We start from the raw sequence: 20813 nt of genomic DNA on the forward strand, positions 1-20813 counted from the left end.
CAGAATTAGTGTTTGTGTGTTGTAAGTGGGACCATGTTCTGAACACCAGCAAAAACGGTCCCACAAGCAGGCTTCATGTCAACACAGTGCCTTGCAGTGAGGCAGCCATGGCTCAGAGGCAGTCAGGTTGACACTTTGATGTGGTTCTCCACAAGCAGTAACTTGCATCTCTCCTCAGAGAGCCAATTAGGCCAACAAAGGGCCTTTTTAATTTAGTGATGGTGCTCAAAGGGCTCAAGACAGTTCACCTGTAATTCATGCACAGCCCTGAATATTCAGGGCCAGGGTTCACTGAGCAGAAACAGGACTGGCTGTCAAACAATTTCTTGTGAATTATACGGGTGTCTGAAGCGAGACAGGATATTCAGCTCAGTGCCACTCTGAAGCTTCTCAATTTCCTTCAGCACCTCCAAGCTCAGCTACCAGCACCCCAGTTATTCACCCAGCAACTAGAGAAAAGGATGCACTCACCTGCTTTCATTATCCAGGAACACGGAACTACTGCTTTTCCCGAGGGCTTCACTGATGGGAGAGAGGCAAAAGGGGGAAGAGAAGGCATCAGAATCAGAGTCAAAAGTACTGTCCCTGCTCACGTCATCAGCAGACAGCTCCAGGGAGCCCTCGTCCTCCCCTGGCTCTGGCCTGCAGTCCAGACCTTCCTCTGTCCCCTCCACTGACAGCTCCGACCTGTTCTGCTCCTCCTGAGAGCTGATTGTCAAGAGGATTCCTGAGTCACTGCGTGCAGGCTGGGGGGACCGGTGGGTGCCGTCTCCTGAGGGGCAGCATTGCGGCAGCTTCTCCCCTTCCGAAGAGGGGGAGCTGATGTAAGCCACGTCTTTCACAAGCTGTGACACAGTCAGGATGTCTTCTCCTCTCAGGAGCATGGCCCCTCTCTGCTCAGTGGGGGAAGGCTGCTGGACAGTGCCGAAGCCCTGAGCGTGGCGGCCGCGCTTGCGGGGGGCTTTGTGCACAGGGGAGCTCTCGGGGGTGATGTAGCGCAGCACTTCCTCATCCTGCCGCTGGATGCGGGAGTTGGGCACCCAGGCAAGGATCAGGGTGGTTCCCAGGAGCTCATCCTTCTCCATGTACAAGCACAAGTAGCCTTCAAGAGAGCACAGAAACCGTCAGTTATGATGCAGATTTAGTCTAAGGAAACTCCATAAACCTGAAATTTGCTCTTCCCCATCTCCCCTCACTTGACCACCATTACACAAGGGCAAAACAAACCCTTTCATTAACCAGGACAGAATTCTGCCAAATGAACTGTGGCATGCTCAGCATTAGTCAGTATTTACAAATAATTTCAAGTCTCCATATGGCTTTTGAAAAGTCTAAATTCCCTCTGGCCTAAGTGGACAGAGAAACAACATGCAAATACTTCAGCTTCCTGCGTGGATTATTACATTCTGAAATATGTTGGCACAAGAAAAACTTCTGCTGTTTCTTAGTTAAACAATTCCAAGTGCCAGCTAAACACTTCTTTCTCAAGACTATTTACCTTGGTAGAGCCAAAGGGCTACAATATTCATGACAAGCCAATAGAAAAAAGAGTCACACACACAAAAAGGGAAGCGTGGGTCAATGTTCAGAGAATAATTAGTTTTGTGAAGCTAAGCCAGTGGCCACAGCTCTCTTTGATGAGAACATGAAAGAGCAAAGGAACAGATGAGAATAAAGGGATAGAGCTGTATTTATCTTCATTTACTCCATGTTTTCTTTCTTTTCCCTCTACCAATGGTTGTTGAGGCCCCATCAGCAATGACAGTTACAGGATGATACTTGGCTTTCCTGAACAATACACATATTTGAAAGAGAAACAGGAGTTACTGTCCTCAAATGACAACTGTCCATCTTCTAGCAATTCAAAAGAACCTACTAGAAGAGATAAATCAATGAAGAAGAAAAGAAAGGAGAAATAGCATGGCTGTCCTTAGTCTTCCATAAGACTGCCTTCCCCTGTCCCCCACTGGCACCTCTTCATTCTTTAGAGCCCAAGAGGTAGAATTCCATACAAACACACCCCCAGGAGAGAGAAAAGAGTGAATGAGCAGAGTCTGCAACCCCCCATCACCTGGGTGATGCTCCCCGATGCCTTGCAGCAGCTCAGGTGGGTGGACACAGACATTGTTCTTGGAGTAGATGATCTCCCCATCGAGTACGGAGGGCGAGCTGCTGCCACCACCAGGAGTCAAGGTCAGGAGGTCGGAGGCTTTGGAAGAGGCGCGTCGGAGGAGTCGCCCCAGAGACATCGCCAAGGAAATGTTTCCATTATCCGTCAGCTCTAATCAGGAGCCAGAGTGGGAAGATCTGCCAAGGAGGTGGAAAGAACAGTGTTAGAACAGACATGACACCACAGCATGCGCCCTCCACTGTCTGGGAAGAAAGAGGTCTCTCGTAACTGCTGCATCCATCCTACAGCCCAAGCAACAGCCTCCAAGTGCTATGGAGCTGTAACTTTACATTTTAAAGATGAAATACAGAATCCCAGGATGTTTTTCTCTGCAATGAAGAAATATGAAGGCAGCAAACCCCCCACGTTTCAATAGTTACTGTGGGGGAAAGAGAAAAGTAATGCTTGTCACTGCAAATTGCCCATTAAGGGAATAGCTCAGCGATGCAGAGCTGTCCAATGTATCACTGTCCTGGGAACGCCAAAGAGAGTCAGAGTAGACCCTGGAGGATTCCTTCATCATGGAAAAACTGCTGAGACCATGACATTTAACAAGGGGCTGCTGCTTCGCCCGCAGTAACCACCGATCTCCAAAGAAAACATTAAGCAAAGCAAGTTCATGTTGTGCTCACCATTTTTTTGGCATATTCCTGCTGCGTGTCTGAGGGTTTGGGGTTGGGATTTGGGAGTTTGGGGGTTTTGTTGTTTGTTTGAGCAGTGTGGTTACATAGAGCCTTTGCAGATATAAGTGGCAGGAGGCCCACGTTGAGCAGAGCGTGGCACACTGCCTCCAGCAGACAGGTCATCTATGGGTAGGTGACTCCAGTTAACTGGGGAGTCCAATCCCCAGCTCATCACTGAGGAAGCTCTGTATGCAAATGAGACATTCTCCCCTCCAGGGCTGTGGAAGAGGAGCTCTGCAGTGAGCCCAGGGGGGCCACCCAAACTGTAAACTAGCAGATGGATCAAGGAGAACACTTGAGCTGTTGAAACAACAGATGGGTGTTGCGTCCCACGGACAGCCCAGCCCAGCTCAACACTGAGCAGGCTCTACCTGCTCCTGCTGTGCCCAGCTGGGAAGCAGACTGTCCGAGGCACAGCAGCTTCTGTTCTGTCAAAAGTACACGAGGACAGGCCCCATCTACTTTTGTTCCTTTGTATTTACATGGCCTCACTCGCTCGTGAACAGGCCAGTCTGACCCAGCACACACCACACATCACCACGGTCCCAGCTCCAGGGGCAGCCCACTGTGTTCCCTCATGACAATTCCCACACCATGACCTGCAGGGCATGCAACAAGGGCAGCCAGACATAAAACCAAGAGCAGACAGGCCCTGACTTGTACTGTCAGGGCACTATATGCAGGAAACATGTAGGGGCCTAAAGCATCGTCAATGAACAGCTCTGGTTTCTCTAAACATGGTTTTAAAGGTATCTCCAGGCAAACAGGAAGCGAGAAGGCAGAAAGAGCCAATGGAAACCTGCGCTTCTCAAAGAGCAGAATGAAAGCTGCAGGGAAGGAAAGTAACTGTCCTGATTCTGACAGATTTGCACATACAGAAGATTGCAGATGAGGCTGCCAAGTGGTTGACAGAGCCTTCATTAAAGGACAAACCATTGGTTTAACTGGCAATCACTGCATTTGTCAGCTTGAATCACAGCATAAGCAGTTCCTGCATTTCAGTCTTTGCTGGAACTGGAGAGAGAAGCCTCATCCCTCCTACATCCTGTGCCCAGCAAGTGTTCGGGGTAAGACAATTACTTTGCAAGTCCTTTGCACTCGGGTTGCCTTCTAGCACCAAACACAACATGCATCTTTATGTCTCAACCCCCAAAACCAAACTGCAGTGGAGCCATATGCTCATTCTTGTTCAGTTCATCAAAAACCACAGCACTGTTTGAGGCGCTGGGTCACATCTTGGAGAAAGCAATTTGCTTCAACCACATTTAAAGAGCAGGTCACCTTTCCTCTCATTGCACTGCAAGAACACACAGCAAACTGCTGCAATTCCTGCCTCCCACCACCGAGTTACAACACACCATTTCAACACAGTGCTGAGGGAGTCCATAGCAGTGATGTGGAGCAACCTGCACAGCATCAAGAGGCCCTGAGCCTCCAGCACAGCTGAGGAGGGTACCACTGCCAGGCAGCGCAGTGTGTGCAGCTCTGCCCATTGCTGTCAAGCCCGGATATCCGGACCTTCAGCTGTGCCAGCTACTTCATGAGAGCTCTGAAAGCACCAAACCTGCAAAGGAGGAGGGTGGTATGCGGCCACTTCCTCGGGGAACACTAGTGAGCTTTTCCTGCTAGGGACAGCAGATGGAGATGCAGGTATGAAATGAGCTTGTGTGATGCTTTCCTGCTGCTCTCCAGGGGCTCTCAGAGCACAGCAGAGGTGCAGGGTTCACTGCTAACAGAGGCAGCATTTAATTAGTTTTACCTAGCCCAGAAAGAACAAAGCCACAGGTAAAGATCAAAAGCTGCTCCCTGGAAAGCAGGAGGAATTTAAAGGGAAACACTGCTGTGATCCTGCAGAACACGTGTTGCTCCAGCACTGCCCTGATGAGCGGTTGGACGGCGCTGCAGGTACACACACGGATAGGTGTGCTGGGAAGAGGAAACAACAGCAATGACAGGAGGTGAAGAATATGGTGTCCTGCCAGCACAGAAACTCAGCCTGTGGCATCTGACTTGCAAAAGAGCCACGCATCAGAAATCAGAAACCACTACAGTGCTGCAACCAAGCAGTCAAACATACTGGGAGATAGCAACATCACCAGCAAGACTGGAATTAATCCTCTCACAGCTGTTAAGCTGTGGCAAGGAATATCTAGTTTACTCATTCCAATAGCAGGGATAAAGGTGCGAAGAACAGGGCAACCTGGAGAGGCCATTTCCATCACTGAGGGGTTTCAAAGGCTGGCCACAGAAACAGATAGATGGTCCCAGCAAGGACCAGATGATGGAGTGGACCTTTGAAGGTCATCAAGTCTATATGTACAACCCGAAAGTCTCTGAAACAGCTTGTGAAGAAGGTGCCTCTCTTTCCCAAAAGGCAAGAGCTCATACAACAGAAACCAGCAAACAAAAAGACCAGATCTGCAGGGTTTGCTCTATTCTCAGCCCTTTTTGTGTGGAACAGTGTCTGCACACACAGGCCATGGGCCTGGAGAAGAAGCAGGATTTGCTGCTGCTTCTTGTGTGAGCTTGGGAAGGCCAATGAGATCTGTCCTGCTGCTCAGTCAGCAGTGAATTAGCACCATTCACAAAAAAAGGTTCTCTCCTATTAGTTTTCTATTTATGCCCTGATCTGAAGGATCCTTTTCAACGTGGCAGAGACAACCCAGCTCCCCAGCAGCTCAGGCACCGAATTAGCTGAAAAACTCTTACTGAGTGCCAATATTTATTAACCACACATACATTTTCTTCTCCCACACATCAACTGTCGCCGCTAAAGCTCTTTGCTACAGCTACTGAGTCTGTTCACGCAGCCCTTGGCTGCTCTCCCAGGCAGTGCCAGCACTTCTCAGCTACACCAGAGCTCACAAACGTGCTTGGGAGCCAGCTCCTGAAATCACCCCAGGAGCCTGCTCGCAAGAGCCTGAGCAGTTCCAGCCAGCAGCAGCTCAAGCAATGCCGGCTGCTCGCCTCCCTCAGACGTGCCCTTCTCCCAAACCTACCACCAACAAATGCTGTTTGCCTTGGCAGATCACACCCTCACCTTGGCACTCGCTGCTGGACCAAATGGTGCTGCCTCCGGTTGCACAAGATTCCTGTATTCCGGCACAGGAGGGCAATGCAGGGCTCCTGCACATTACAAAGCTGACACAGAGCACACAAGGCAACAAGGCTCCTCTCACAAATGAGTTTAGCCCATAGAGGCAGATGACAGCCACGCTTTGGGGTTGGCTGCTGCCAACGAGTCACACTGCTGAGCACTTGGTGCCTGGCAGAGGGTCTTGTGGCTCCAAGGACAAACTTGCTGTGCGAGTTTAATAGCTTTACAAGCAAAATAAGGCGAGCTACAGGGCTCTTGGAGCGAAACATGAGACCTACAGCAAGTCTGGGCGCAGAGGAGAAACATGAGCCGTCAAACATCGGCACTGAACTGAAGCATGAAATGCCTGAAGTAAGAAAAACGGATCAGTCTTTTGTCTTTCCTGCCCTTAACAACTTTAATTTGATGTTACATATTTAAGGAGTACAGAGTCACTGCAACAGGGAGGTCTCTGACACAGCACAAGCTCCTGCCCCTTTCTCCCCTTGGGAAAAGCACATGTGTCTCTGTATCTCTGGCGGTTCAAGCACAGGTTACAGCGTGCTGGAAGGCAGAGCAGGGACTGGAGCCTGGGGTCAGGACTCACAGGTTTTTTCTAGTCCTCTGAATGGATTATCTGTGCACCTCTCAGCTAGTCACTCCCTTCATCTCTACTACTCTAGTTGTACATGAGAGCTGTGAAACAACCTTCCCTTTGTACTGCAATACCTCTTCATTAGGGGGAAATAAAGCTTCCAGAACTACAGCTATTAGCTGGAGCTATTTAAGATGACCTAGCCAAATCAAGTAAAAATGTTTACCATAGGGAACCATTCTGAAGCCATCGCATGGGGAGAACTATGTAGGTCACCAAAAAGTCTTTCATTCCTGAGCCGCTGGTGCAGCAGTGGCACGTGGAGCACAGAGGAAAGGCAGAGAACCAGCAGTCACCAGCCAGGGCTGGGATCCTGACAGGATTCAGCTCTGATCCCAGTCGCTTCAGTGGAACAGCTTCACTCAGATGTGTCTCAGCTGAGAAGGTAAAAAAGGGACAGCAGACTAAATACTGCAAGATTGTGATGCAGAGACAAAACGGGAAACCAAATGCTATGGTGGGAGCCTGCCTGCTGCTTCCAGCCACACCTGCTGAGGCAGAAAGAAAGCAAACAAGAAGCTTCTCTCCCTCCAGCACCAGGAGCCAAACCACAACACACGCTTCTGTGCAGGAAATTATTTGTGCCATATGGCCCTCCATCTCCAGATTAAACATAGTTTCATGTCACTTAACTGCAGCGCTTGTGCAGTAGGTAACTTTTTATGGCCTTTCGTTCCCAATGCCCTGCAGCCGTGGCATGGTAACGCCCCCAGTAACAGCAGGTGAAGAATTCCCAGAACCTGATATCACAGCTGAGACGATGAACTAATTGCAAAGTCGTTTCTTAATACACCAGAAGTCGGAACAGCTGTCTCTGATGCTTTGAAAGGAGTCGCCTTTCCCCCTACCCCCCATTCCGTGCCTGCCGGACGACTCAACACTGCCCCATCCCAGCAATCCAGCAAAGTTATCACCAGAACAAGGAAGAGCTCCTCTAAGCCCACAGACGGAAAGGAACAAAAGAAGCAGCAAGCCCCAGCTCTTCACCCTGAGCTGTCCTGGTCTCAATATTTCTACTATTTTCTCTTAAAAGATATTTCATTTTTATTACTTCCTATTCAGAGTGGCAGCTGAGAACATAATACCTTTACACGACAAGCTTCTAGTCTGAGAACCAAAAAGGCAGACTTCAGAGAAGAAGCAGAGTTATTTTAGTGTCAGCAGCACAGTGAGCAATATATCAACACGTAATCCCTGCCCCGGAGCGCCTGAAGGCCACACATCAAATAATTACCAAGAATCCCAACATCCATCTTTATGTCTCCGCTGAACTCGGCTAAGGAAGAAACACAGCGGGGTGCTTTGGGAGCAGGGCCACCTCCCAAAGGGAAGGAAAGGTGCCGGTACCCGGGGCTGCGCGGAGCCGCTCCATAGGAGCGGCAGATGAAGTTTAAGAACCGCTTCTCATCCCGGTTTCACAGCCCCTCCCCAGCGACCCTCGGGAAGACAAAGAACGGGATAAGGAAATGGTGCATCACCGGGCGGGACACCGGGAGCCGCGGCCCCATGTGACAGCTCCACGCGTGAGGAGCGGCCGGCCCGGGCCAGCGCCGCAGCCCAGAGCCACGACCCCGCCGCTCAACGCGTCCGCACAGAGCGACCCCCCCCCCTCCGCGGCCCCGGTGCTTTTACCGGCAACGACGACCCCCGGGGAAACTTCTGGCTGAGGAACGGGACGGGACGGCCGGGCCCAGCGCCCACCCGGGCCCCCGCACCGGGACCGCCGCCGCCCCGCTCCACCCGGCCCAGCCCGGCAGGGGTGTGCCCGCCCGGCGGCCCCGCCTCTCCCGCTCCCCGCCGGCGTGACCCGGGGCTGCTCGGAGCTGCCTCAGGTGGGGCCGCCCCAGGGAAGGAAGGGCAAAGAGCAACTTCGGCCCGCCCCGCCCGTCCCCCGCCGTTACCTGCTGCCCCGCACCGGGGCCGGCGCGGCCATGGCGGCCGGGACACAGCAGGTCTGGCCCGGGCCCGGCGGGCTGAGGTGGTGCGGCCCGTGCACACCCCCTCCCCCCCAGCGGCTGAGGTGGTGCGGCCCGAGCTCCCCCTCCGCGGGCTGAGATGGTGCGGCCCACAGCTAGCACGTGACCAGGTGTTGACGCGTCGCCGGGCAACGGGGAAGATGGTGCTGCCGGTGGTGGGTGAGTGCGGAGCTGGGTCCCACCGGGGCCGCTCCACCGGGGCCCGACCGGGGCCCGCGGCTCGGGGTCACTCTCTTTCTTGCCTCTGGTTGCAGGTACAGGCCAGCCCCGTGGATAAGGCTCCTGCTGCCGCAGCAGGGGGATCTGGACCGGAATTAGGCTCTGCTGAGCAGGATATAATCCAGGTTCCCCCCCATCTCGCTATGGAGGTGATTTCCTCTGACACGTTTCTGCTGCAGACACCTTACAAAGGAGGTTTTCCATGTTTCATAGATGCATATGCTTGGTCTTTTTTCATTGGGCTGCGTTGGTGATAAGTTTTCTTCTTCTGTTGCACAATACTTGAATTTGGCAAAAAGGATATGGGATAAAAAGTGTCTCTACGAAAAGGAAACAGAGAACAATTTGGCTATATGTGTTGCAAGCCAGAAGAGGTTCTTTAATAAACCCCTAAGGGCATTTATTTGTTTCAGTAGATGTGAGCTAAAATCAGGAGATCCCAAGGGGTGTGCAGGAGTCTGTCAGGGTCTGTGCTGTCTCCAGCCTTGCTGTGTGACTGGTTTTGTGAATGAAATTAAACTTCTAAATTGAACGCCTGTGCCCAGTTGTTACATTCCTGTTACAATGATGTTAAACAAAGTGCACATGCTGCTGTTCTACTCTTCCCCTGTGGTGTATGCTAGGCCATGGAACCGGAGAACGGGAAGGAGAACGAAGAGGAAGAGTCTGTTCCTCTGGAGGATAAAGAGAAGGTGCTTCCCCCAGCAGAAGGAGAGGTCTCTGGAGCTACAGAAGTGAGACACTATAATATTATCTATAACCTTATTCACAGAGTGTATGCCCAGTGTTTGTAACTTCACATTCTGTTGGTGCAGTTTTATTGCTGCAAACGCAAACCCAATGAAACCTGGGGCAGAGAAGCAGTGAATTGGTCAAACACAAAGTATAGAAAAGCTCTGACAAACCTGGGGAGGTTCCCTTGTTGTGCTGTGTATGTGTAAGTTTTTCTTGAGAGTAACACAGCTTTGCCAGTATCTCTGTGCACTGATTTTAGAACAAGGCCTCTTGTTGATCCTTTGTCTGCATTGTTCACGTCTCATGTTGACAAAAATAAGGAGACTTTTAGGGGCAAATAGGGGTAGATTGTAAAGGTGTTTCAGGTGCTGAGTTTTATGTTTCAGGAAAAACCTCCTGAGACATTCTCGGACACAGCAGAATGTGACAGTTCTCCTTCTGAGCTGAGGGACATGGAGCAGCCAGTGACAGACAGAGGAAACACTCCCCTTCCTGCAGGAGCTCCTCTGCAGGCATCTGCTTTGTCAGTGGAGCTGAGCAGCTGCGCAGAGTCAGGTATCATTCAATTCTTTATTGACAGCACAACACCTGATACCAGCTATCAAGCACAGTTCCTGGTTTTCTCCTTATCTGATCATTACTAACTCAACTGAAGGCACAATACTGTGACATCTAAGCCTTTTTCTTTATCTTCTTATTTTGGGGGGTGTGGGGTTCACATAACACTGGAGAACCCAGTTTTCTCTATTTAGAATCTGCCTTTGAGCAGTTTGGAGCACTTACAAGTGAGCATGGTGACCAAAAACAGGAAGAGGAATGGCAGCAGCATGGGGCTGAGGAACGTGAAATACCCAGAAGTGAGAAAACCGCAGAAGAAACAGAGTTGGTTGTCTTGGATCCAGAACATGTGAGAAGTCCTCAAATCTTGTCACACTCCTTTGCAGGCTTGAGATTTTTATTTGTCTAAAATGTGTGTGGTAAATTGTAAGCAGGGGGTTGGCTGTCTGCTAAAACTATGTCTTTAAAAATAACTTTCACAAAAGTAGTGAGTGTGTCTGCTCCCTCAGCATTAACCCCAGAGCTGCAGGCTCAGAAGTGAGCAATATAAAGGGTAAACCTGATGCTTTTCATGGCTCTTGAAAGAGCAGTACTTGCAGCGAGTGGATGGGTTCTCAGATGTAGCTCTTCTGATAAGTTTCTGACTTTCAGATATTCTCAGTAGTCACTTTCTGATTTCAGCTAATACCCACTATGTAACTCTCCTCGCTTGCCAAGTGAGTGCAGCTAAATTGAGAATGTGAGTGTCTAGGGAAGAAAATAAGATGTTTTATTTAATAGTGGGAACAGCAGCAAGGTTTCTTCATAATTTATTGACACAAGTGTGTTAAAGTTTCTCAACATCCTACCTTACAGCCTCTGATGAGAAGATTCCAGGCTGCTCTGAAGAATTACCTTACTAAGCAGATGGAAAAAGTGAACCTAGAGCTTCAGGAGCTGGTATGCAGCATTCTTTCTTTGCCCTCCTGCAGCAGCCCGTCCCTGTGCAAGCTGAAGGGAGAGAGCTGATTTCCTCTTGTGTTGGCAGAGGGCAGATATGAGGAAGGGCAAGGAACAGCGGGAAGAGCTTGGGGTGGTTCTGTACGGAGCACAGCAGCAGTTGGCCCATTTGCAGCGGGAGCTGGAGAAGAGCCAAGACCGCCGCTCACAGGCGGCCGCAGTGCGTGAGCAGCTGGAAGAGGAACTGGAGGGCCTGAGGCTCACTTACAAGACCGTGTGTCAGAATGCAGATGATGAACGCAGGAAAGGTGACTGAGGCAGTATTTCCTAATTCTGGTATTATAAGGAGAAATGAATCTGAATCTGAGTCAAGCACTGGGTTGAAAAGCAGAGTAAATTAAACAGGAATAATGCACTTGCTGAAAAGTTTCACAGCTATTCCTGCTTAATTATATTCCCTTATATAATTTCAGTTGTTTCTGAGACCATGGTTTTATGTTGTAATTCTCAGAAGGTCTTTAGGACTAAAACTAAGTCCATTCCTGGCAGGTGGCTCTTCTGCAACTTAGCAGGGAAAAATTCCTATCAGTGTAATGTTTACCTGTGTCTCTGCAGGGGTGCGATGAGATTGCAAATGTCATTAGGGGCATCCAGGCATAGGAGAGCACCATCCATGTGGCAGCCCATTCCAGCCCCACAATCAGACTTGGCTAATTCTTTTTGTGCTGCAGGCATTTGGATAGGAAACAGTAAAACAATTGCAATGGCAAGGATAGCAAAGCATTCAAATGATTGCCTGGAAAGTTTCTGAAGGTTACTGAAAGAAATTAGGGAAGCATTGAAGAGGCTGAGAAGGAGACAGTTCTGGTTTGGGGCAGAGGAGTGGACTCCCAGCCTCCTGAGGCCCCTCTTTGATTTCCTGGGATTCATGTGCTGGGAGTCAAGGGAATTGCTTACCAATCGTTTTATCTTAGCTTGTGGAGCTATACTTCAAAGCTGATGCAAATTGCTATTTCAGGGAGGGCTGATTTACCTGGTATGTGTGTGGTTTTGTTTTGGGTCCTTCTATATTCCTTTCCTTTTTATCACTCTTTAAAGTCTATCCTACAAATGCGTTTCTCTAAATACTTTTTCTCCTGCCTCCTCAGTATCTGCGATGCAGACCCAGGTTGAAAACCTGGCCTTGCACCTCATCTACGTGCAGAATATGGATGAGGATATGCATCATAACATTTTACTTATGAAAAAGTCAACAAAGAAGGCTGAGGCAGAGAAGCTCCAGGCTGAGGTGGAAAAGAGAAAACAGGTACTGAGTAAAACTGTCTTTTAAAGTAGATAACTAACTCCAGATGCCAGTGGTGGTGGTGGAGGACGTGCTGCCCTGCCAGAGGAAGGCTGCAGTGACTCAATCGGGGAACATCGGTGGGGATTTTTTTCCCAAATAATCGAGAAAAACCCCAAACCCCACAGGCTTTTCTAAAACTGAGAATCCCCACCCCAAGACAGTGGCGCTGCCCAGAGGTTTTTGACGAGCCTTATAACAGTCAATCACTCTGCACTGAAGCAAAGGGGGTGTGGGAGAACAGAAATGTTTAATGAAGAAGTTTCACATGTTCAAGTCTCGAGAATTGTTCTGAGTCACAACGAGTTTCACAATGAAAAGCAAACTCTGAAGCTGAGCAGAGCTGGTTGGTGGCCTGGAGCTCCCTCTGCTGCCTTCTGCCTGCAGCACGACGCAGGCTGAGAGTTACTAATGCAGAATTGCATGAGAACAGTTGAAATCAATGGATTTAGATGTTTCTTTAACAAAGGATTGAAACCCAGAAATCATTAAGGTTCCCGGCTGCTGGGGAGGTGGCACAATATAATGTATGCTCACAGGAATGGATGTTGCTTCAGAACTGAAGTATCAACTACTACTGCAGATGGAATAATAAAAACAGGAAAAAAGGTCTCAATCTGTTGAAAATTGTCACTGCTGCATCCATGAGCCATTTGTATAGGAATGGGAAAGTTTTAGCAGGGATACAGTCTAATCCAGTTGCCAATATAATTCCTTTTCTAGCCTGTGTTATTCTTGCAGAATATAGTTGATTAAGACTGGGATTATGTTACTCATCCTGAACTGTTTGGCTCTGACTCTTTAGGACTTTCTCCTAGACCGCTTAACCAGAAAAGCATATGAACTCCAAGAACAGATTGCTCTGCTTGAAGCTCAGTTTGTGGCCCAGGCAGAAAACACAAAAGTAACTCGGCAAGCAGTAAATGAGGTAGGAGGGTGCTTTATTCACTTCTGGTTAGTATTTCCCTCTGGAAGGACTGGCCCCTTTGGCTCACACTCATGTGGTACATACAAAGTAGGCCAGAGTTGTATGGTTTTGTTTCTGCTTGGAGGAATGAAAACTTCTTGTTTTTCCCTCTCCCCCAACCTTTGTCACTGAGAATTGCCAGTAAATCACTTCCTCCTCCAACTTCTGAGCATTTTTCTTCCTGCAGACCTATGCTCTGTGGTCTGCTGTGACAGTAACCCAGACACACATTAGCTGAAGCTGTTCCTGCCCAAGATATTATGAACAGAATTTGGTTTTTCAACACAGTATAGATTCATCCCATCTACCACCTCTCTCTTCCCTAGGCTTGTATGGAGGTACAGGCTATTAACATGGAGAAAAAGCGACTGATGAACTACTGGAATAGCAGCTTGGCTGGAATGAAGCAAAGAGATGAGGCCTACGTTGCCACACAGGAGCTGTTGAGGTAGGGTGTCTGGAAACAGTCCCAGGAGAAGCCTCAGATAATCTGTCCAAGAGGGATTCTAAAAGGGACAGTGTGCCTTTGTCAAGTTCATTAATGTAAGTGCAGGATATGTCAGTCAGAACAAGTCTGCTGCTCTAAAGCACATGATGAGGTTAAGGATAAGAAGCACACTTCTTTGTTACTATTTTCTTTATTCAAAACACAGCTCTCCCTTGAAATGTGTGGGGCATTTTAAGCTGTTTAGAGTTTTTCTATTCTATTTTATTCCTTTAAAAGAGTTCCATCACCTTTGCAACATCTCTCAATCCAGACAGCTCAACATCAAGAAGGATCTATCTGCCACTTTTGGTTAGGGCTTGTGATGGCTTTAGGAATCTTCAGGAAAACCTTCCTATTGTTGCCAAAGGAAGTGTTTATTTGGTCTGGAGTCTTAAAGCTTGACTGGTTCTCTGTGAACAAACAATATGCTTTTACATGGTGGCATCCTGATAAGAATGGGAGGTGGGACATGTCTGTAGGAAAATTAATTCCATCTTTCAGTCATTTCCTTTTAAATCTTAATGCCTCCATCCATCTTCTGATGATTCTGCACTGTCGCAGCAAACTAGCCTTTATAAAGATCTCCTGTCTTGATGAGTTGCTGCTGCAATAGTATGTTCAGCACACAAATCAACCCCTGTGGTGATTTTCCATTCTCTTTGCCCCTCCAGCAAATACAGTCACGACCTCAAGTCCCTAGAAACGGACATCCTTGGCTGTAGCAAATCGATCAGGAAAGAGGAGGAGAAGAATGAGACGCTTGTCAGCACCCTGAGCCGCTCACAGAACCATGCCAGTACAACAAAGAAACTGATTGCCCAGTGCCTTTCAGCGCAGGAGGCCCTGAAGATTGAATTTAGCACCTATGATCGCATTCTGCATGAGACAGAGCAGGCCATCAATAGGACTAAGATGGTGAGAGGGGTCCATGAAAGAAGAACCTTTTAGAACTGTATACAGGTATTTAATACCCTTCCCCAAACAGTTGTAGTGATCCTGTCTCTGTCTTCCCTGCTTTTTAGGATCAAGCAGCTCATCTGAATGAGTTGATGTTGCTCATTAAGGATATAGAGAAAGGAACCAAGGTCAAAGAGCAGATGGAGAATGAAATCGTGGCAAAGCTTCAGGACCAGCTGATATCCAACAAAGCTACAAAGCACTTCTCACAGCTGATTGCACAACTTCAGAGGAGAAAAACAGATCTGGTATGGTATCTCTCCCATTTGGGAGGGCAGGGAAATGAAACTGCCCAGAGCAGTGTTTCTCAAGCATGTTTTGTCAGTGTCTTCATTCTGGTTTTCAGGTCTGTAATTGAAAGTCTGCTGAGTTTGTGACTCCAATTTGGTTCTTCCAGTGTCTTACTGCAGGATACTGGTGTATGTGAAAGAGCTTGGCCAAAAGGGCCTGGCACATAATTTACTATTTGTTCTTTACTTAAAAAATCGGGCAGAATAATGAATTCTGGAAGTATTTACTATAAGGTATTACCAGTACTTCTCTACTCCACATCAAATTAACTTAAATCTCTGTGCTCTATCACAGAATATGATATGAGCATGCTTTCAGTTCCCTGGTGAGGATTAGAGTCCAGGGAACAGTCAAACCAGACCCACAGTTCTTTATGGCATGACAAGTTGCTCTCTTTGGGAGTGTACAACGGGTACAGGTAGGAAAAGCTGGAAGCCTCAGTGTGGTATTTATCATACTGAGCTGTGTAGGCTGGCACTAACGCAACACGCTCACACTTCTACATTTCCATGTGTTACTTCAGCCTACCCCTGGCTCTTTTAAATCGAGGGCATATCTTAAGTAACTGGAAGACTTCCAGGGTTGGCTTCCATTGTGAGAAATTGTTAGGTGGGGTGTGTGTGTCAGGTATGGTGGAGAAGGTACAATATAGCAATGTCCTACTACTGTTAGCCAGATAGAGATGGGCAAGGAAGATACTTGCAGAAATGAAGAGTGTGGTCTGTTAAAGGAGGGTGGGATGTTTAGGCTCCCTAATGATTCCCGACAGCCTTATGGCAGAGGTAAATATTGCTATCTCCTGTCAACGGATGAGGAAATAAAGGTACAGAGAGGGTAAGTAGCTTGCTTACGGCTTGTAGTAGAGCAGAATCTAGAACCTGTGTTTGATAAGTGGGCATTCCAAATCACTGAGTTGCTGGTGGTGACAGTAATTTGTTTTCTGTCTGTTGATATTCCCAGGAGCTGCATTTCTCCAAGGTTGAGAATGATACGGCCCAGGTTGTTCTGAACACAACTCACACCACCTGCAGGCTGGCAGTGCTCCAGAAAACACTTTGTGAGCTGGACAAGGAAATAAACAGTATCCATAATCTGGTCAGCTGCAGGCAAAGAGAGATCGCAAAGCGCAACCTCCTGGCTGAGAAGAAGGGACGGGCCATCAGCCGATACAACAAGAGGCTGGAGGAGATTCTTTTTGAGCTGGGGGTGTGTACTTTTGTGTTTCAGTGCCAAACTTGATTTTATTCTTTGTGGTGACCACAGATCCTTGCTAAATGTAACTGGTGGGTAGTTCACACCCAGCAGGCATCCCCATTGTGAGTTAAAAGCTGCAGTACTTAATGTAAGTGTTTACACTTGTCAGATAGTTCTTAAAGCATGGGAAGAGGAGGTGGTGTTAGGGAATTGTGCAATGAGGGTGTGCCTGATGGAAATACTGAACGGCATCAATACTCTGGGAGTAAATAGGATCTCCTTATGGAATCTGCAAAGGCTGGCAAGGGGGAATGGAGTAGGTGGAGTGATTTAAGTCACTTGATGGTGGCCCCATTCAGGTGATACCCAGCTCTGTCCATAGCACTGTGAGCCCTTTATGGATACGAGTGTGAAAATGGGTGCTATGGCATATACTCTGCAAACTTGTGTGTGTCCAGATTTACATGTTGGGAGAGCTTAGGAGTTTGCCACAGATTTTGAGAACCTTTGGGGCTTCTGTTGCATTTATTCCTGCAAGGTCAGGAATGATTGGGTCCCATCCAACTCATGGGAAATGGAGGCAGAAAGTAACTAACTGGCAAATTAACAGTATAGCTGAAGTGTTTAGTTGGCAGCTCAGCAGCTGGATGGGCTTTCTGCAATGGTGCTATGAACAAGTGCTCCAGCAGCTTCTGCCCGATTTATCCCAAACCTTGCGCTTGTGCAGGGGCAAGAATTGGGACCACTGGAAATTGAGATTAACAGGCTGAATAAGGAGATAGAAGAATGTAACTCTGAGGTGATGACACTGCAGAAGAACTGGCTGAATCAGCAAAAAGAGCTGGTCAAGTTAACACGTGAACAGGAGGAGCAAATTGCCTCCTTGGATATGTTAAAGAACCGGTTGACCATAATGCAGCAGAAGAAACTGCGCACAGAAAGTAAGTCATTCCCCTTAAGATGTTCATCCTTGAAGGGAGGAAAAAGGGAATGAAGGCCTGCAGATGGGTGATGCTAGGCCTTCACCAAAGAATTCTTTCTGTCCTCCTATACATTGTGTAAGCAGTAACACCAGTGTCTCCAGTGCTATATCCTGGGGCTGTGGGCCAGGCACCTTCTGCTGCTTTGTGTGGTATTTCCTCTAAGGATTGATCCTGCTGTCTGAACTGGCACAGTTACACCCTAGTGACCATGTCCTGAGTTACACCTCTTTAAATCAAGTCTGCAAGTAGTTGTAGGTAAATGTCTCTCGCAGTGATAGCACTTTCCTTGTCCAAGAACAACTGTGGTCTAATGGCAGCCTGTCACCCCTTGGCTGTAGTCAGCTCAGTGCTTGAGGGAAGTTAAAGACATTTCTCTGTTCACCTGCAGATGAAATTCAGCAGGAAACAAAAGAACAGAAAGACATCGAACATCACATGAAGAACATGTACAGGGACTTGGTAAAGTTGAATGTGTTGATCAACAAGAATAACAGCAGCTACGAGGAGCTGCAGTGCAGCAACACAATAACAGAGAACGAGTTCATACGCGCTCTCAAGGTACAGAGGGTGACATCTCGTTTCCAGGCCTCAACCTCCCATGCAGATTGGAGGCAAACAGTGATCCTGTCAAACTTCCTCAGTCTGACAATGCCCTGTTGTTTTATGCTTCCCCGATCTAGGAAGCAGAAAAAGAAGCAGTTGAGCTGCAGGAGAGGCATAGTCAATTGTCTGAGGAGAAGGAAAGACTCCTGAACAGCGTGGTGGAAGCAGAGTAGGTACCAGAGAGGTTCCTGCTTTGTGCCACAGTCTTTGAACCTTTGTATCTGTGTCCATGTTACAGCACCAGCAAATGTACTTCTGTCCTCCTTGAGGAGGATGAAAGGGATTTAATTAGTTTTTGAAAGACAGAAACTGAAGGATGCTTTAGTTAACTCTGGAACCAGCAAGAGCTGAAAGATGTTGGCTTTAACGATTCCAGTACGCTTGCTTGTGCTGGATGTTGCCAGGATCTGTGTGGGAATCTGCACGCTGTCCCCCATGCCAGTAGCTCAGAGTGAGTGTGCTGCTCTGGGCAGGTAACTGGGGCCCAGCAGCCCCCTGGCAGTCTGGGCACGCTTGTTTTTACAATCTTCGTACCATTTTCTGAGTAGTGGAGCTTCCTGTGTGCTCTCACACTGCTCTGCTCCTGCCCTTTTATATGTCCCACACACAAACCCTCAGTTTCTGCTGAACCATTCAGCTGTGTTCAGAGTGGCTTTCAGGAGTGTGCACACAGAGAGCATCCTCCCTGTTGTTTACTAAGGCACCGCTTTCCCTTTCCTGTCCTTGAAGGCATCAAATCATGCTATGGGAGAAAAAGATCCAGCTGACCAGAGAGATGCGAGCGGCAGTGGATTCTGGGACAGGAGGGGGCGAAATCCCAGCCATGAAAATAGAGATTCACAGGATGCAAGTAAGCCTCTGGGAAAGAGGGCTGAGGAGGGGAAGCTGCTCACAGCATATTCAGCTTTGGTGTGCTGACATGCAAGGCAAGAGGTGAGAAACAGGCGGGAGATAGGATCTTCCAGGCCGCAGCAGTACTGGAAATCTAAGCACCCAACCTGAATTAAATGCACCCAGCACGTGTGCCCTGGCTGCGTCTGTGTGCTGCATACCAGGCTGCAGCAGTGTTTAAAATGCTGTATGTGCCTCCTTCCTCTGTGACCCCAATTTATAAGCAAAGAAATGCTGATTACTAAACATTGCATCATCCTCATCACGGGTTAGGGAAGTTGTCTCTCTTCTGGCAAAGCAACTCTTCCCTTTCGTTCTTAGGATGCTTCTGCTCTTCTGCTGCAGCTCTTGCTAATGAGTTCCAGTGAAGCAATTTGGAGGTTACTTTATACAAGTTGATAATCCAGCCTTCTGCCTTCCAGATCCACACAGGGCAAATCAGTCTGCATTTAGAACAAACTTGGCTTGCCAACACTCACGTGTCACATGTATCTGGTTCATGCTGACGGGATGGGCCGCACAGGAGACTTCAGTGAGGGGCCATTTGCACACAGTCATTTTCAGCCTGTTTTGTATCGTGACAAATGGCAGGTCCGCTACAGCCAGCTGATGAAGCAACAGGAGAAGCTGACTCGTGAGATGGAGGCGTGTGTTTCTCGTAGAGAGGCAGTAACAGCTCGTGGAGAGGGGCAGAAGACTGCAGATAAGAAACGTTTCACCAAGAGCGACTTCCACCGCAAGAAAGAGGAGCTGAGAAAGAAGATCAGTGAGACCCAGAAGGTGAGCAAGAAGGGCAGGGCTGCGAGAGCTCGTGGGCTATGGCCCGTATGTGCCTTGTCATTAGCACCAGCACAGGAGCTCTGGGAAGATGGCTGGGAGCACAGCTGAGCTATGGAACCAGAACCTGCCATTTCCTTATCTTCCATTAACCAGAGTACTCAGGACTGTGACAAAACCATCCTGGAGCTGGAGAGCACCCAGGCCTCCCTCAGTGCTGCTGTCTCCCAGAAGCAGGAGGAGGTGTGCAGGCTGCAGGCAGAGTCTGACATCCTTGATTCAGATTCAGAACACCTTCGGAATGAGAAGCGATGGGTGAGCACATCCCCTTATGTGCAGCATGTGAGCCAAACAGAACCTGCTGCTTTCTTTGCTGGCCATCTCCCTGTCTCATCACCACCCTGAACTGGGCACACTGGTGTGGGCTTTAGCAACACTTTTGGTGAACTGAGCACATTCTGAGGGCTCATGGTGGACCTGAACGGATGCTGCAGTTGTACTCTTGGCAAGGCAGCCTTCACCTGAAGGGCATTGTTTCTATCTGGAAAATATCTAGTACCAGCTTTCCTGTAGGAGCACCAGCTGCCAGCTCCCAGGGATATGACACATCTGAGAGCAGCTCCAGGTCTTGAATGAGCTCCCATGGGGGTTTTGAGTTGGTGAAACCCTGTCCTAACAAATTGCCTTGTGTGCATGGGTGTTCCTCCGATTTATGGAGTTCTGTGACATGATGCTGCATCTGCAAGCCACAGAATGAGGGGGACTTCACAGCACTGGCCTTAAGCAGCCCTTCCAGTTCACAGTGGAATGGTTACAGCAGTCTCTTAGTTCTATGTGCAGCCTGCTGTCAAAACCATTTCCTTTCTGCTTTCCTCAGAACCTTCTGGAGCTTGTGGCCCATCAGACCCGCCAGAAGCACCTGCAGGCACTGAAGGAAGGGAAGTACAGTCCCCTCTGCCGCTCTGAGCAAGCCTGGAGGAGCAAGCAGCAGGAACTGCAGGCCCGGCTCCGCACCGTTCATGCCATCATCGGTCGGGTCCAGCAGGAGCATCCTGAGCACCAGCGGACTCTGCACTGGCTCGGCCGGTGCGTGCAGTCCAGGCTGACCCCGCAGGAAGCCTGAGGGGCCCCAGCACCGCCTCCTGGTGTTTGTAACGAAAGAAAACCTGACTCATTCCCCGCTCCGCTGGCTGCTCTCTGCCTTTCACTTGTAGCCCCTTTCCCCTCTCCCCGGGCCAGCGCCGGCCCTGCTCCGCTCCCTCACCGGCGGCTCCGGGGCGGGGAACGCGAGGGCGAAGCCGCCCGCCCGG

General features: G+C 48.9%; 2 protein-coding genes across 9 annotated transcripts in view; one reads left to right on the forward strand and one right to left on the reverse strand.

Annotated features, from left to right (window-relative positions):
* Positions 1-8629, reverse strand: part of TBC1D16 (TBC1 domain family member 16) — a 28987-nt gene extending 20358 nt beyond the window's left edge. For 2 of the 6 annotated variants that reach the window (XM_061377450.1, XM_061377446.1), the window contains exons 1-3: positions 8486-8629; positions 2072-2307; positions 472-1102 (exon numbers count right to left, since the gene is read on the reverse strand). In XM_061377450.1, coding sequence (XP_061233434.1) covers positions 472-1102; positions 2072-2249 — 809 coding nt within the window. In that variant the 5' untranslated portion in view covers positions 2250-2307; positions 8486-8629. Of the gene's footprint in view, positions 1-471; positions 1103-2071; positions 2308-5893; positions 5918-6750; positions 6962-8216; positions 8294-8485 lie in introns of those variants that run through there. The other 4 variants (XM_061377451.1, XM_061377447.1, XM_061377448.1 and 1 more) reach the window with 4 other exon arrangements.
* A 192-nt stretch (positions 8630-8821) lies between these two features.
* Positions 8822-20677, forward strand: CCDC40 (coiled-coil domain containing 40). Of its 3 annotated transcripts, none has more exons than XM_061376940.1 (19): positions 8828-8928; positions 9403-9513; positions 9901-10070; positions 10235-10421; positions 10928-11011; positions 11100-11319; positions 12160-12317; positions 13159-13281; positions 13647-13768; positions 14479-14722; positions 14830-15012; positions 16016-16261; positions 16977-17190; positions 17621-17790; positions 17913-18004; positions 18565-18685; positions 19318-19506; positions 19660-19818; positions 20381-20677. In XM_061376940.1, the coding sequence occupies exons 1-19, from the start codon at positions 8923-8925 to the stop codon at positions 20624-20626; spliced, it is 3045 nt and encodes a 1014-aa protein (XP_061232924.1). In that variant the 5' UTR covers positions 8828-8922; the 3' UTR covers positions 20627-20677. The 3 variants fall into 3 exon arrangements, with proteins under 3 accessions (XP_061232923.1, XP_061232924.1, XP_061232922.1); XM_061376938.1 differs by having other exon boundaries at positions 9901-10069; positions 10323-10421; XM_061376939.1 differs by lacking the exon at positions 9403-9513 and having other exon boundaries at positions 8822-8928; positions 9901-10069; positions 10323-10421.
* Positions 20678-20813: the final 136 nt, after the last annotated feature.

Source organism: Neopsephotus bourkii, unplaced genomic scaffold (genome assembly GCF_033783945.1).
Source record: "Neopsephotus bourkii isolate Nb327-2 ecotype Australia unplaced genomic scaffold, CSIRO-AGI_Nbou_v1 NB_1749, whole genome shotgun sequence".
Classification (NCBI taxonomy): domain Eukaryota; kingdom Metazoa; phylum Chordata; class Aves; order Psittaciformes; family Psittacidae; genus Neopsephotus; species Neopsephotus bourkii.

Excerpts from the sequence above, each read along its gene's own strand:
- CCDC40 (XM_061376940.1), top strand. Across the intron at positions 11,320-12,159 it reads AGATGATGAACGCAGGAAAG|TATCTGCGATGCAGACCCAG; the intron begins GTGACTGAGGCA and ends CTGCCTCCTCAG. Across the intron at positions 17,191-17,620 it reads GAAGAAACTGCGCACAGAAA|ATGAAATTCAGCAGGAAACA; the intron begins GTAAGTCATTCC and ends GTTCACCTGCAG.